The following is a 12,656-nucleotide window of genomic DNA, read 5'->3' as shown; positions in this document are numbered from 1 at the left end:
GACATAAATTTGCTCAGCTTCACAGTAAGAAAAAAAAATGAAGATGTATACTTCTTAATCATCCTAATGATCAGATACTGTCACGTAGTGATGGAAACTTACATTGATTTACAGTCAATAGTAAGATAATTCTTGCTGACCTGTACAATGTAGACTGGTTTTATATGATTTATCTCTGGCAGAGTGTCACTAACTTTTTCAATAGGTTTTAATTTTTGTTTAATTATTTTTAAATGGGAAACAATGGGTGGCATGTCTAGAAACAGCAAATGCCTTATGGCAGTGGTGGCGAACCTATGGCACGGGTGCCAGAGGTGGCACTCGGAGCCCTTTCTGTGGGCACCCAGCACAGAATTTACCAGATAGGATCAAGGCTTCCTCCTTCAGTCCAAGAAAGCCCAGGGCGCGCCATGCTCAGTGCTATTTTAAAGTGACACCTATTTTCTGCCAGGACTACAGGAGTAGCGAGTAGGTGTGGGCAGAGATGGATTATCTTTGGAGATCCTGCTTTGGGTCCCCTGATTCTTCCTGTTCAGGGGAGCCTGGAGGGGAAGCTACAATCCAAATGTCTCCTGCTTTCTATTATATTGGTGTCCTCAGGACGCCAATGCGATTGAAACTTGTGATACAGCAGAGATCAAGTGGTTACTACTCAAACTGTCATGTTGGCACTTTGCAACATAAAAGTGGGTTTTGGTTGTAGTTTGGGCACTCTGTCTCTAAAAGGTTCGCCATCACTGCCTTATGGTAACCTATGTTTAACTAATTCCGAGGACAGTTTAGGGAGAGGTCATCTTGCTATGTCATTTTTATTTAACTTGCCTGGTATATAGTTTATTACACCCTTGTCATTATGAAGAAAACATTTTATGGTGCCTTATAGATAGTGATGGTTGTGATTAGTCATAGACTTGCTATTCTTCTACCAAGGACAGAGCTTGTGGACGGTGCCTAAACTACTTCATTGATCAGATCACCGGATACTGTACCAATTCCAGAAAACTGGCCGCACTTATTGTCCCATGGAAATCACAGATGAATCCAAAGTTGCTGGGTGCAACAGCCAAATACCCAGTGACTGAACTGTACACTGAGTTTTTTTTTCATCATCACTTACCTTTAAGGGTATATTATTATATTTTACGGGCAGAAGATTTTTAGAAGATTTATCCACCTAATTTTCAGAAATCTTTATAATTTTACTTGATCCAATTCAGTACTTTTACTTAAAAGTTATGTGCCTCTATATACACTACCTTTGTTAAAAAAATAATTAAAAAGGACCTGACAGATCGATTGGGGACCTCAAAGTATTTAAGGGTCGTTTAATCAACCTTTACTCACATCTCCATATTTCATACTGGCGACTCCTCTCACATTGTGTTAAGTGATGCCTGAATATAATCTGGCTTCATTGCACATGTAAAGTACCTATGGTGCTTCTACAGTGAAGCTGGGGTGTACTATACCAGCTTCACTTGTCACACCCCGCAGGTGCCAAGGGAAAGCGCCCACATAATAATTCCTCAGGGTGATTTGGGACACTAAACCACCAGTCCATATGGGCATGTGGGTGGTTTTGTGTCCCAAATCACCCTGACATGTTCCCTTTAAACACATATGATGTTCACTTCATGTAGTAAAATAAGATACAGCTTGTTGTATCAAGAGTTTTCTAGAGCTTTTTTTTCTTGCATACGGAAAGCATAATTTCCAAATTGCTGCAACTTTTGGTTGTGGGGCGCTCCCTAGCACTTGTCACATTGGGGCTCATTAACCAATGTGACATTAACCATTAACTTTCGCCCGTTACCCGATGATTTCCAATTTGGGCCGAATTGCCCCGGGATTGTGCCGCAAGTGAACGGATTTTGACGCATCGGCGCCGGCTTTTACGTGACAGAAGTCGGGGGCTTGGCAGTCGGACAACCCGACGGATTCGGAAAAACCCCGGAATTTAAAAAAGCATTTGTGTCGCTAGGTTAGCACTTACATGCACCGGGACAAAGAAGGTGAACTCCGGCGGACCTCGGTGTAGCAGCGACACCTTTTGGATATCAGGCGCACAGACCTTAGTGAATCCCGGCAGACCCGAATCCTCGTCAGAGAGCGCGCCGCTGGATCGCAACTGGACCAGGTAAGTAAATGTGCCCCATTATCTTCTGTGTGTATGGATTTTACATGAGCAAGCACAGCTGAGCTTTCGCGCTCTGCTCCCCCCTTACTTCTTCATTCACACGGCTGTTAGCATCCTAAAGAAATAGTGGTTTCTCGCCTCTCTTCCATGTGTTTTACTTACAATATATCAGCACACAGAGAAATTAATTTCTAAGGATCTCAGACTTTAATGATCAGCTGTACTGTGTCTGTAATTAAGCTTTATTGATAATCCTTGTTTCTATGACAACACAAAATTTTGAAAATCCAATTGTCACAGGGACAAAAAAAAATAGCGTCTGGAGCTACAATTATAAAATATACCAGTTCCAACTTGCATACAAATTCAACTAAAGAACCAACCTAAAGAACCTATCATGTAGGTTACCTGGGGATTGCTCGTACATATAAGTGTACAGAATCTAATAAATCTAATAGGTCTAATAAATTAAGCTCTTTAAATAATGACAAAAATGTGTAATGTTTGCTAAAGACATATAATTCACAAGGGTATAAAACATAATATACAAAACAAAATAAACCTGATTCAGTCCAGATTTGATCCAGAAAAATATAAAATGTTATATATAATATGTTCACTGTCCGGGAATTTTTGCTTATGAAGGCGATCAATTGTCATTCTTACCTTCTACATAGGTTGGGAATGAAGCCAGGCTCTTTCTGGACTGTAATTAAGACAAACAATATTTGTTTCACACACAAGCAAGACATATGCAGCAAGGTCAAATACAATAGCATCATGCCCATGTCACAAAAATGACAACAAATGCAGTTCGACAGCCGCTTGTTAAGAAAAATTAGACTATTCTTTAACTATTAGTGGTTATTATGGAGTTGGGCACAGACGTGCTTTATTAGTTAGTTGCAGTAATTAGAGAATTCAGGGTTGTATCCACAGGCTCCTGGACTAACACTGCATGCTACCTCATGAAGTTACTGCCTAGAAGACTGTCAGAAGGTCACAGGATTTCCAGGGGCTGAAACTGAAGCATGGTCCATTTATAACATTTAGAAGATTAAAGTATTGCACCTTATAAAATTGGTAACAGACACATTTCGCTGACTTCTCTACTAACATGAAACAGAAAACCACATCCCAGCCTTGCTGTAATAGGATGGTCCTTTATTGTATTCAAATTACATCAACCAGGGCTAACTGCAATGTGTTTCTGGTGCTTGTGGCACCTTTAATCATTGCTGGCCATGTGTGATGTAATTTTAATAAAGTAAACGACTCTCAGCAAGGTTATGTCCTTTCTCACCTGTTTACTTATGAAAAATATCCCCAAAAGTCAGACAGATATGCCTCGCCTTAGCTGTATAACAAAAATGTGATTGGAGCTTCACAGGCTGTTACACTGTCTCACTCTCCCGCTCTGCTCCGTCAGCACTTCCCCCGTCCCTCTGCCTGCTATAATCACACTACAGCAGAGGAATGTACAGCACACAGGGGAAGAGGGAAGTGTTACTTGCACAGTGTAACAACATGTGAAGCTACAACACAGACAGGTTTGCAGTTAACATACAGGATTCTTTTGTTTGCATTATTGAAATGACCTCTTCAATAATGGCTCTATGGAGGCTCAATGGGACCTCTGACGCAACTAACTACATACCCTAACGCAGTATCACTACATTTACATAGGTACAGAACCATTTGAGCTAACCTTGCAGGAAAATTGTCAGGATCCCTTTACCTCAAGTCTATTCTGTGAACCCCAGAAGCATTATCAATATGGTGCATAAAAAATTGACTAACACAAGAGGCTATGGAAGCAAATGGAAAAACATAACAAAATAAACTCGTACACTTGTCAGTGTCCTGCAGAAATATCTTGTCACCTGCAGCAGTAATGTTTTCATAATGTGATGAGCAACAACAGATCCTGACTATAAAAGGAACCAACTTATATATGTTATGTTACTTATCATTTTGCCTGACGTCACTAGGGAGCCAATATCTGGCCCCATTAATAAACAGAACTTGACTGTGAAATTCAGTGGCAAAGTAGGGTAACTGAGAACAGGCCTGGAAGGAGAGGGGCAAAATATTGCTTGTTATTTTATTTATTTTCTAATGTTGGGTTTTAACTCTCCCAAAGGTTGCGTGTTAGGGTAGTCTGTGAATAAAAGCCACAGAGAGCCATTTTTTTTAGGAAAGTAAGCCTACCTCTTTATTAGAAGATTCCGCCGAATCACCGGCATTCTGACGATGTTGTCGGTTAGTGGATTCTGCTCCCTGCGTAGAAGAATCTGGAGACGGCGACTGCACAAAAATAGAAAATATACATGATGATTGACCTAAGCAGATATGGATGTCTTGAAAATAGGTTTTTGCTGCTACTTATAATAGTGAAACAAACATGGTAACATGGAATAAAATATAACCCATAGTATAGAGAGGGCCAGATCTTGGACAGTTATTTGTTTGTCAGTTGAGCTGCAGTTACCAGACAGTAAAAATGTGTATAGATTTAAGTAAGAGTCCCTATTCTTAGGCTCCTTCCACACGAACGTATGGTCCAGGGTGCGGGCATAGCATACGTTCAGCTGGAGAGGTAAAGGGGTTAGCGCTCCTCACCCCTCCCCTCTCCTTGGGAGCCGTGCAGCCAGGCCGTACTTACAGGCGACGCCATATACATCATGTGCAAGGGATTTTACATTGGTTAAGAGGCAGAAAATGTACTTGCTGCTAATCTAAAAATCTGCATTTCATGTGTATACGGAAAGTTTCAAAATGTCATTAATTTTTAAATCTATTGTTATCTAGGCTGCATTTTTCACATGCAACTCCAGATTGTTTGAGGGGTCTCCTTAAAGTTGGGCTGGGATTGTTTTTTGGAGATATCCAGCTCCAAACTATAAAACCAAATTTTTCTCAAGAGTACAGATTCTCTCTATCTATCATATCCTCCACAGACAGGGCATCAAGATTTTTTTAAAAAAGGAATTACATAAATAAAGCAGCAATGTTGTTAGCTTTTTGATCTAGAGGAATAGAGAATTTCTTATTTTCCATTACAGGTATAAATAAAATGTGCTTGAATTTGTATGTGTTTTCTGTTTTGCATGACAAGTAGCTGAAGTAATTTCTAGTTTAAAATCATATTTTCTTTTCCTCCAAAAAAGCTCGGTCTGAAAGTATTCATGACAAAGGGAGGAAAAAACCTGGCAACAACCATTTGCAACAGATTTACCGATGTAGCAGAGCTTAGTAGCAGGGGAAAAATGTGTACACTCCAGCTAGTGCTTATTATGGTTACATTCTGAAGACAGCCCTAAATTGCATTAAGTTTAAATATAATAGACACATGTTTCATGGTAGTAGCTTAGCGCCAAATAAAAGTACAGGAGAGCTCTGTGCAGAAATTATATATATGGAGATACTGAGGTACACTTTATCACAGATGTGCTGTCTATGTAGACATAATGAAAGGATTTTGCTAAAGTCAGATGCACCAAAATTATGTATGCAACTCCAAAATTGTGTCGCATTTCAGGAGATCTATGCACTTGATGCTAAAATCAACAGACTATTCATTCAGGTTTATATTTTTGTATTGCGGCACCTTTAAGTGACATAATATGGCAACATATTAGTGCACCACTATTTTATCACCTGGGGTGCAAAGTAATGAACTACCTGCACAAAATATTTTTTGCCAATCCATACTGGTGTTTTATGACATTGTAAATTCAAATGAAGATTAACTAAAACTTGAATGAAATCCTCCCACTTAGTGGTGTGCTCTTCCAGACAGGAACAGAATCAAAGTGCAGTAACAAAGATTGTATGCAGTAGCACACAATTCCTTAAGGGTTATTCCCATCTCGGAATTTACTTTTCATTTAATTCAGCTGCCATATATACACATTTCTTCAATTGTTTGTTATTAAAAAAGATGCTCCTGCGTGAAGATAATTTCCCATAAATAAGGCCATAATGTTCCTTAGATAGGACCACCCCTACACCCTGCAGCAGTGGCAAGACGTGCTATTGAGATGCCTGACCACCTTGATTCAGCATTTATTATCCTGCCAAGACCTTAATCGTATATCATCTATACTGTCTATAGGTCCCAGAAGGTAGATTTCTCATAGATAGTTAGAGAACACATGACCCTCCATCTGTGACCATTTTATGGACAGTAATGTCAGGCGGGGGAGGTAAAAGACGGAGCAGAACTTTTAACAGATGTATATCAGTAAATTACCTAATAACCTGCCGCCACAATTACACAAAACATGACATAAAGTGGCCAACCCGCTAACATAACCTAGATATAGACCACTGTGTTACAGAATACCTAGAGAAAGACAGATATGTACATCCATACAGTGAAGTATTACTTGCAATGACCAGAATCTGTTTCCACAATCCGTCCTTTTTTAAATCAGATCATTTTTATTGAACACCATCTTGAACAAACAAAACATTTCTGTAGAAGAAAATATCACAGGTAATGTAAAGCTCCACATCCCTACTCAGCTAGTCTATGGAGTACAGAATCAAATTCAGGTGGTACACACTGGCCAATACAATGGAGCGCATTTACTTACCTGTCCACATCGCGATCCTCGATCCGGAATGTCAGACAATCATGGATTGTGCCACGATTCACTGAGATCGTGCGCCCGATTTCCTGCATGTGTCGCTCCCCACTCAGGACAGCCGGAGTTCACATTCTTCTTCCTAGTGTATGTAAGTGCATGGCTTGCAACACAATTTTAAGGTTAAATCCCGTGCTCAGTCCAAATCCCACAGATCGTCTGATGGCCGCCCCCCCTGATTTCTGTTGCATGGAAGCGGGCGCTGATGCGTCAAAATCCGATCGCGTGTGACACAATCCCCTTCTAAATGCCTATTGCGTGATCCCTGAAAACTCGGAAAACCCGACGGAAATGCAGCCGCGGGACCCTTAGTAAATAAGCCCCAATGTATCAGGTAGTCACACAAATAGAGACGCTACAACCGGACAACCAAACAAAAGGTAATATTAACCCAGAAGAAACATCACAATCAGTCCTATTTAGGTATCCCATAAATGTGCCCAATGTGCAGACCCCACATGTCTGTGTCATGTAACTGAGTGGCTTACGTAATCCTAGCAGTCATCAGATATTTTAGTCCCATGAATGACACCACAAGTCCATAGCCACAAAAGCATTGTAGATAGAGGTCAAATAAACTAATATAACTTAGATGTGAGCAGAATTTCAAATGCATGTAAGAAAATGGTATGACAATATGTCACATTCTATGAACAAATACAAAATAATCAAATGGAGGAATACCCATTTTAATTGTTATTCAAAGATAAATAATCATTAAAATAATCAGCAAAGCATTTTGCACTGAGAAATATTGTAAAGGTCAAGATTTAGAAACTGCCAATTTTCTTCCTATAGCCCCTTTACAAAGTTTACCATTTATAAAGACAAACTACACAAGTACCTGACATCTCTTTTCTTCTATACACATGTGAGAGAGACACAGACATCAGCTACACGAGAACCGGACATTCTCTCTTCTCCTATACACATGTGAAAGGTGAGTACATCAGCTACACAAGTACCTGACATGTTCTGCTATACACATGGCTGGATCCTTTAGCAGTCGAATCTCTCACAAACACACAGGCTGCAGGGGGCACAGAAGCCAACACCATAAAGCACATAGAAGCAGCCAGAACCAGGAGTGTCACATCATTATACAGGTTGTCAGTCAAGCACTGGGGGTTTGGCTGTGCCTCACGCTCATGAATAAGCTGGACTGCTGAATATGATAACAGCTTATTGGACTCATGTCAGGTCATTTGCTTTCAGCTTTAGGACCTGATTGTTTATAAGAAACCAACCAAGTTTGAGGTGGTTGGTTTTTAATAAGGTTGCTCAAGGGACTGCATAAACATAAGATAACAGCCTGACTACAAATGTAGATTAACTATATATTCATTCACTATGAACTTGCTGCTGCTATTAACTCTGCTGTACACTGCATAGAAATAACAGGGAAAAAACATAGGCCAAGATATAGGCACCTATTGTGCATGGACTACAATAGGCGCATGGAGTGATACAGTGCCACACACCAATGCTCCAATTTTTTTTTTGGTGCACTTTGCTTAATGCTGATGGTGCATCACAGTAATAAATGTAGCACAAACTAGAAATAAACACCACGTCCTAAAAGTGCAGAGTTTTAAAAAGTATCAGAAAAAATGCAACCGGCAAACAATTGTGGCACATGAACAAAATACATGTGCAAGCTCCAAAGACACATTTTTCATGCAAATGTGGACAAAATACACAATAATATTACAATGTTTCTATAATTGACTGCTAATCTGAAGCAAAACAAAACTTTTACAGTAATTTTTATTGCATAAATCAATAGTAAAGGTGATGATAGAAAACTTTCCAATATATCTTATTAACTAAAAATGTCCTATTATTTCTCCCCCCTCCTCCTTATCTGCAGTTTGTGTAAAAACATAGGAAAAGTTTATTATTCACATTTATAAATTTAGGAAGTAGAGAAAAAATTGTAAATTACAAAGTTCACCTGCTCCATTATCGTACTTTATGCAATTAAAAAAAAAAACGAAATAAAGTAAACCTAATGCCGGGATTGTTAAAAAAAAATTTTGCTGCAAACTCAGAAATGTTGCTATATATGTTGTCAGCAAGAATGTTCTATGCATACTATTATGTTTTCTGTTATTATTAGCACAGTTAAGCATTAGCATACTTATAACAGTTAAGGGGTATTATGAGTAAAAGTAATACCGGGGAGTATTGAGTAGAAAAGAAAAAGGGGTAAACCATCAGGAGTGGCCCTGCCACTAATGCATCAATAAGATCATTTTGATAAGATAAAAATTGAGTGGATCTGGAATGTGGGGTGATTTGGCAACTGGGCGATTACTTTCTAAAGAGTGTTCTCACCACAGGCACAGCATATTAACAGAATAAGCCAGAATATTTGGTTGTGGGTGTCTAATCACTGGTGGGACCAACTGCTGCCTAAGATAAAAATGTTGTGGTCTCTTTGGCTCATAGCTGTCCAGGGCTACTTCCCTGGGGAAATTTACAGTAACTCATCCCTAGGCAAAGTAACAGTAACAGATTAGCTATACTCTTAGAAGGTGCAAAAACTAAAGCTACTTTTGACTAGTATGATTCCCCAAAGAAGAGGTATAATGGTAAGCTTTGAGCCTGTCTTGTGTAGCCTCCAAAAACTAATAGGAATTAAATAATTGAGATGTCTACATACAAAACAGATATAAAGTTACAAGCAGGCAAGCATTACACAGCAAAAACATTAGGGCTTTATAATATTCCACAATAATAACTTACATCTTCATCACGACATTCAGCTTGGTAGTTCCAAAAATTCTCCATTGAACTATTGTGGGTAGGACGACAACGGATAAAATAATCAGATGTTTCCAAGAGCAGTTAAGATACTCTGGTGTATTTCTAAAGATCTACTAGTACTATAACTAAAGAATACAGGACAAAGTAATTGGAGTACAGTTACACCACAGTTATTTCAGCTCTTATCAATTACTTTCCTGTAAATTTTACATGAATCTAGCCGGATTGTTTTCCACAACCTGTGGAGGACAAGTAGACGTGTGTCTTTCTTTGGATATAGGCTGTATACAAATCTTCTAAGAAAGGTTTGGCATTTTTGAACTGTACAGACTGATGGAAGTCATGTTTTGAGGAACCTAATAGACTGTATAGGAACAAATACCGTTATTTAAGCAAACATATCATATGATTGAAATGTAAACCAACTACAATCTACTGGCAGATACTTAGGTAAGAGCGAGGCAACTACTCTGTCTCAGATGCTTCCTTGAATCAGCTGTATAGCTCATGGGATTAATTCTTTAAAACGGTTTTCAAGCTGGATATAGAACAGAATGTACACAGAATCGTGGGTTATATTATAACAGTGTCTTCTCTGTAGTGAATATGTTAATGCGCCAATACTGTAGTCAGGATAGGCTTCTGTCTATAATGGCAATGGTCATCTACTGCTGTTGCACATACTCTATTCCCTCCGCTAGAGTCCAGGTGAATGGGGTGCTTTTTGATGGGTTCCATATTAGCAATAGCACCCACAGGGCCCGCTTTTGTCCCTCTGCCCTCTCCTTCTGTGTCTATCCCTCACTCCTGATGTACAGAACTGAGTCCCAAAAGTCCCCCATTACCTCCTGTTTTCAGTTACCAACTTTAATTTAATGGTACAGGGTTCCCTTGAAGCTGCATGCCCTTATTCCAAGCTTATTACTGCTAGACCCTACTTGCTGTTGCTTTGTGCTAATGAGGACTCCATTTAACATACAATAAGAATATCAGCAAAAAGTTAGTTTGTTTTCAATAATTTTATGAAAAGTATGTACAGTAAACGTGTGGCCAGGACTCCTTTTGCATGAATAAGTGCATCAATGCAACATGGCATGGAAACGATTAGCTGATGGCATTGCAGAGGTGTTATGGAGATCCAGGTTGCTTTGATAGAAGCTTTCAGCTCATCTGCATTGTTGGGTGTGGTGTGTCTTCCTCTTGACAATACCCCATAGATTCTCTCAGGTGAACTTGCTGACCAATCAAGCCCAGTGATACTGTGGTTATTAAACCAGGTATTGGTACTTTTGGCATTGTAGACTGGTGCCAAGTCCTGCTGGAAAGTGAAAATTCCTTTATGAAGTGCTCTAAAATTTCCTGATAGACAGCTGCGCCAACTTTGCTCTTGATAAAGCACAGTGGACCCCCAAACCATCACTGATTGTGGAAACTTCACACTAGACCTCAAGCAGCTTGGATTGTGCCTCTCCGCTCTTCCTTCAGACTCTGGAACCTTGATTTCCAAATGTAATGCAAAATTTACTATTATTTCGGAAAACAACACCTTGGACCACTGAGCAATATCCGTTTTTTTTTCCCTTGACCCAAGTAGGGCGCTTCTGGCATTGTCTATTGGTCAGGAGTGGCTTGGAATGCTACACTTGTAGCCAATGTCCTGAATACATCTGTGTGTGGCTCTTGAAGCACAGCAGTAGTAAAGTCCTAGAGGATCTCGTCCAAATTTTTTCTTAACAATCATATCAAGGCTGCAGTTATCCAGATTGCTTGTGCACATTTTTCTATCACATTTTCCTTCCACTCCAACTTTCCCTTAATATGCTTTGATACAGTACTCTGTGAACTTTAGCTATGACCTTTAGAAATGACTGACTTCTAGATATCTGTGAAGACAGCAGTCTTCCCCATGACTGTGTGGCCTACTAAAACAGACTAAGGGACCTTTTAAAACGCTTAGGAAATCTTTGTAGGTGTTTTGGGTTACATAATCATCAACATTAACATAAAAACACTTGAAAAAGTTCACTCTGTAATGTCTCAATATAATATATGAAATTCACTTAATGGAATTACTGTAAACAAAATAACTTTTTGCTAATATTCTAATTTATTGAGAAGCACTTGTATTTAGTTCAGGAAATGCAGAGCTTTTAGAACGGGCTCCTACCATATAAATGTAAACACAATGATAAGTAGAGCTAATAAGGACAATGATAGGGTTTCATTTTGCATTTTAACGAGTTGCATTGTAAATGAGCGGCGCTTAGGTCTGTCCTATTAGAAGCTCTAAGTAAACTCATCACAGTGTTAGAAAAGTATTATTTAACCAATTCTCTAATATATTCTGAAAGGAACCTTTTGAAGCAGAGGTAGTATTTAACTCCTTAAAAAACCCCAATCATATTATTTAAGCATGACTAATCTTTTATGTACTCATGCACACACACTGTTACCAAGGCATTTGGAAGTGAATGATTCAACCTCCCTTTTGTTGCTGTTTGCATGTTCACACAAATTGTACATCAGGAGGTCTGTGCCTTTTATGTTGTATGATATAAAATATGTTGAAATCAAGAATAAGAAAAATATAAACAATATTTCATAACCTAAAAAGCTTATTAAAGTAAATGCTCTGCAGCTTACAGGACTGAACCTATTGGGGGGGTTTATCAGGACTTGTGCACCAGTTTATGGGCGCACGGCCAGGAATTGCACATATTTTTCCCTTTATGCCACCTCCATGCCAAATGGCAATGCACACTACCTATAGCTTGCGTCAGGCTGCAGCAATATGCTACACCAGGAGGCACCTGGCACAGAACTGTCTGATGATGCAACCCCCTCCCGATAGATCCAACTGGTGCTGGGGTACAGGGCTCACTTCATATGCTGGTGCACCAAGTGCCAGCTACTGATAATTCCCCTCTATATTCCTAGATCTTTGAAAGGAGCAATAATGTTTTTTTTCCTATTTTTCAAAAGAATAATTATTTCATCATTAACAGGAGACTATAGGAGAGTCACAGGCCCTGATTTCTAAGCCCCTGTGCAAGTTTTCTGTCTGACTTTTCTTTTCAGTGCAAAGTGCTTGCACATGT

At 39.3% G+C, this 12,656-nt stretch overlaps 1 protein-coding gene across 2 annotated transcripts in view; it reads right to left on the bottom strand.

Annotated features, from left to right (window-relative positions):
- Positions 1 to 12,656, bottom strand: part of APBA1 (amyloid beta precursor protein binding family A member 1) — a 92,285-nt gene that overhangs the window by 26,366 nt on the left and 53,263 nt on the right. For both annotated transcript variants that reach the window (XM_072151156.1, XM_072151146.1), the window contains exons 3-4: positions 4,349 to 4,444; positions 2,804 to 2,843 (exon numbers count right to left, since the gene is read on the bottom strand). In XM_072151156.1, coding sequence (XP_072007257.1) covers positions 2,804 to 2,843; positions 4,349 to 4,444 — 136 coding nt within the window. The remainder of the gene's footprint in view (positions 1 to 2,803; positions 2,844 to 4,348; positions 4,445 to 12,656) is intronic.

This window comes from Engystomops pustulosus, chromosome 1 (genome assembly GCF_040894005.1).
Source record: "Engystomops pustulosus chromosome 1, aEngPut4.maternal, whole genome shotgun sequence".
NCBI lineage: Eukaryota > Metazoa > Chordata > Amphibia > Anura > Leptodactylidae > Engystomops > Engystomops pustulosus.
The sequence above is the reverse complement of the archived record's forward strand: the minus strand, read 5'-3'. Positions and strand labels throughout refer to the sequence as shown.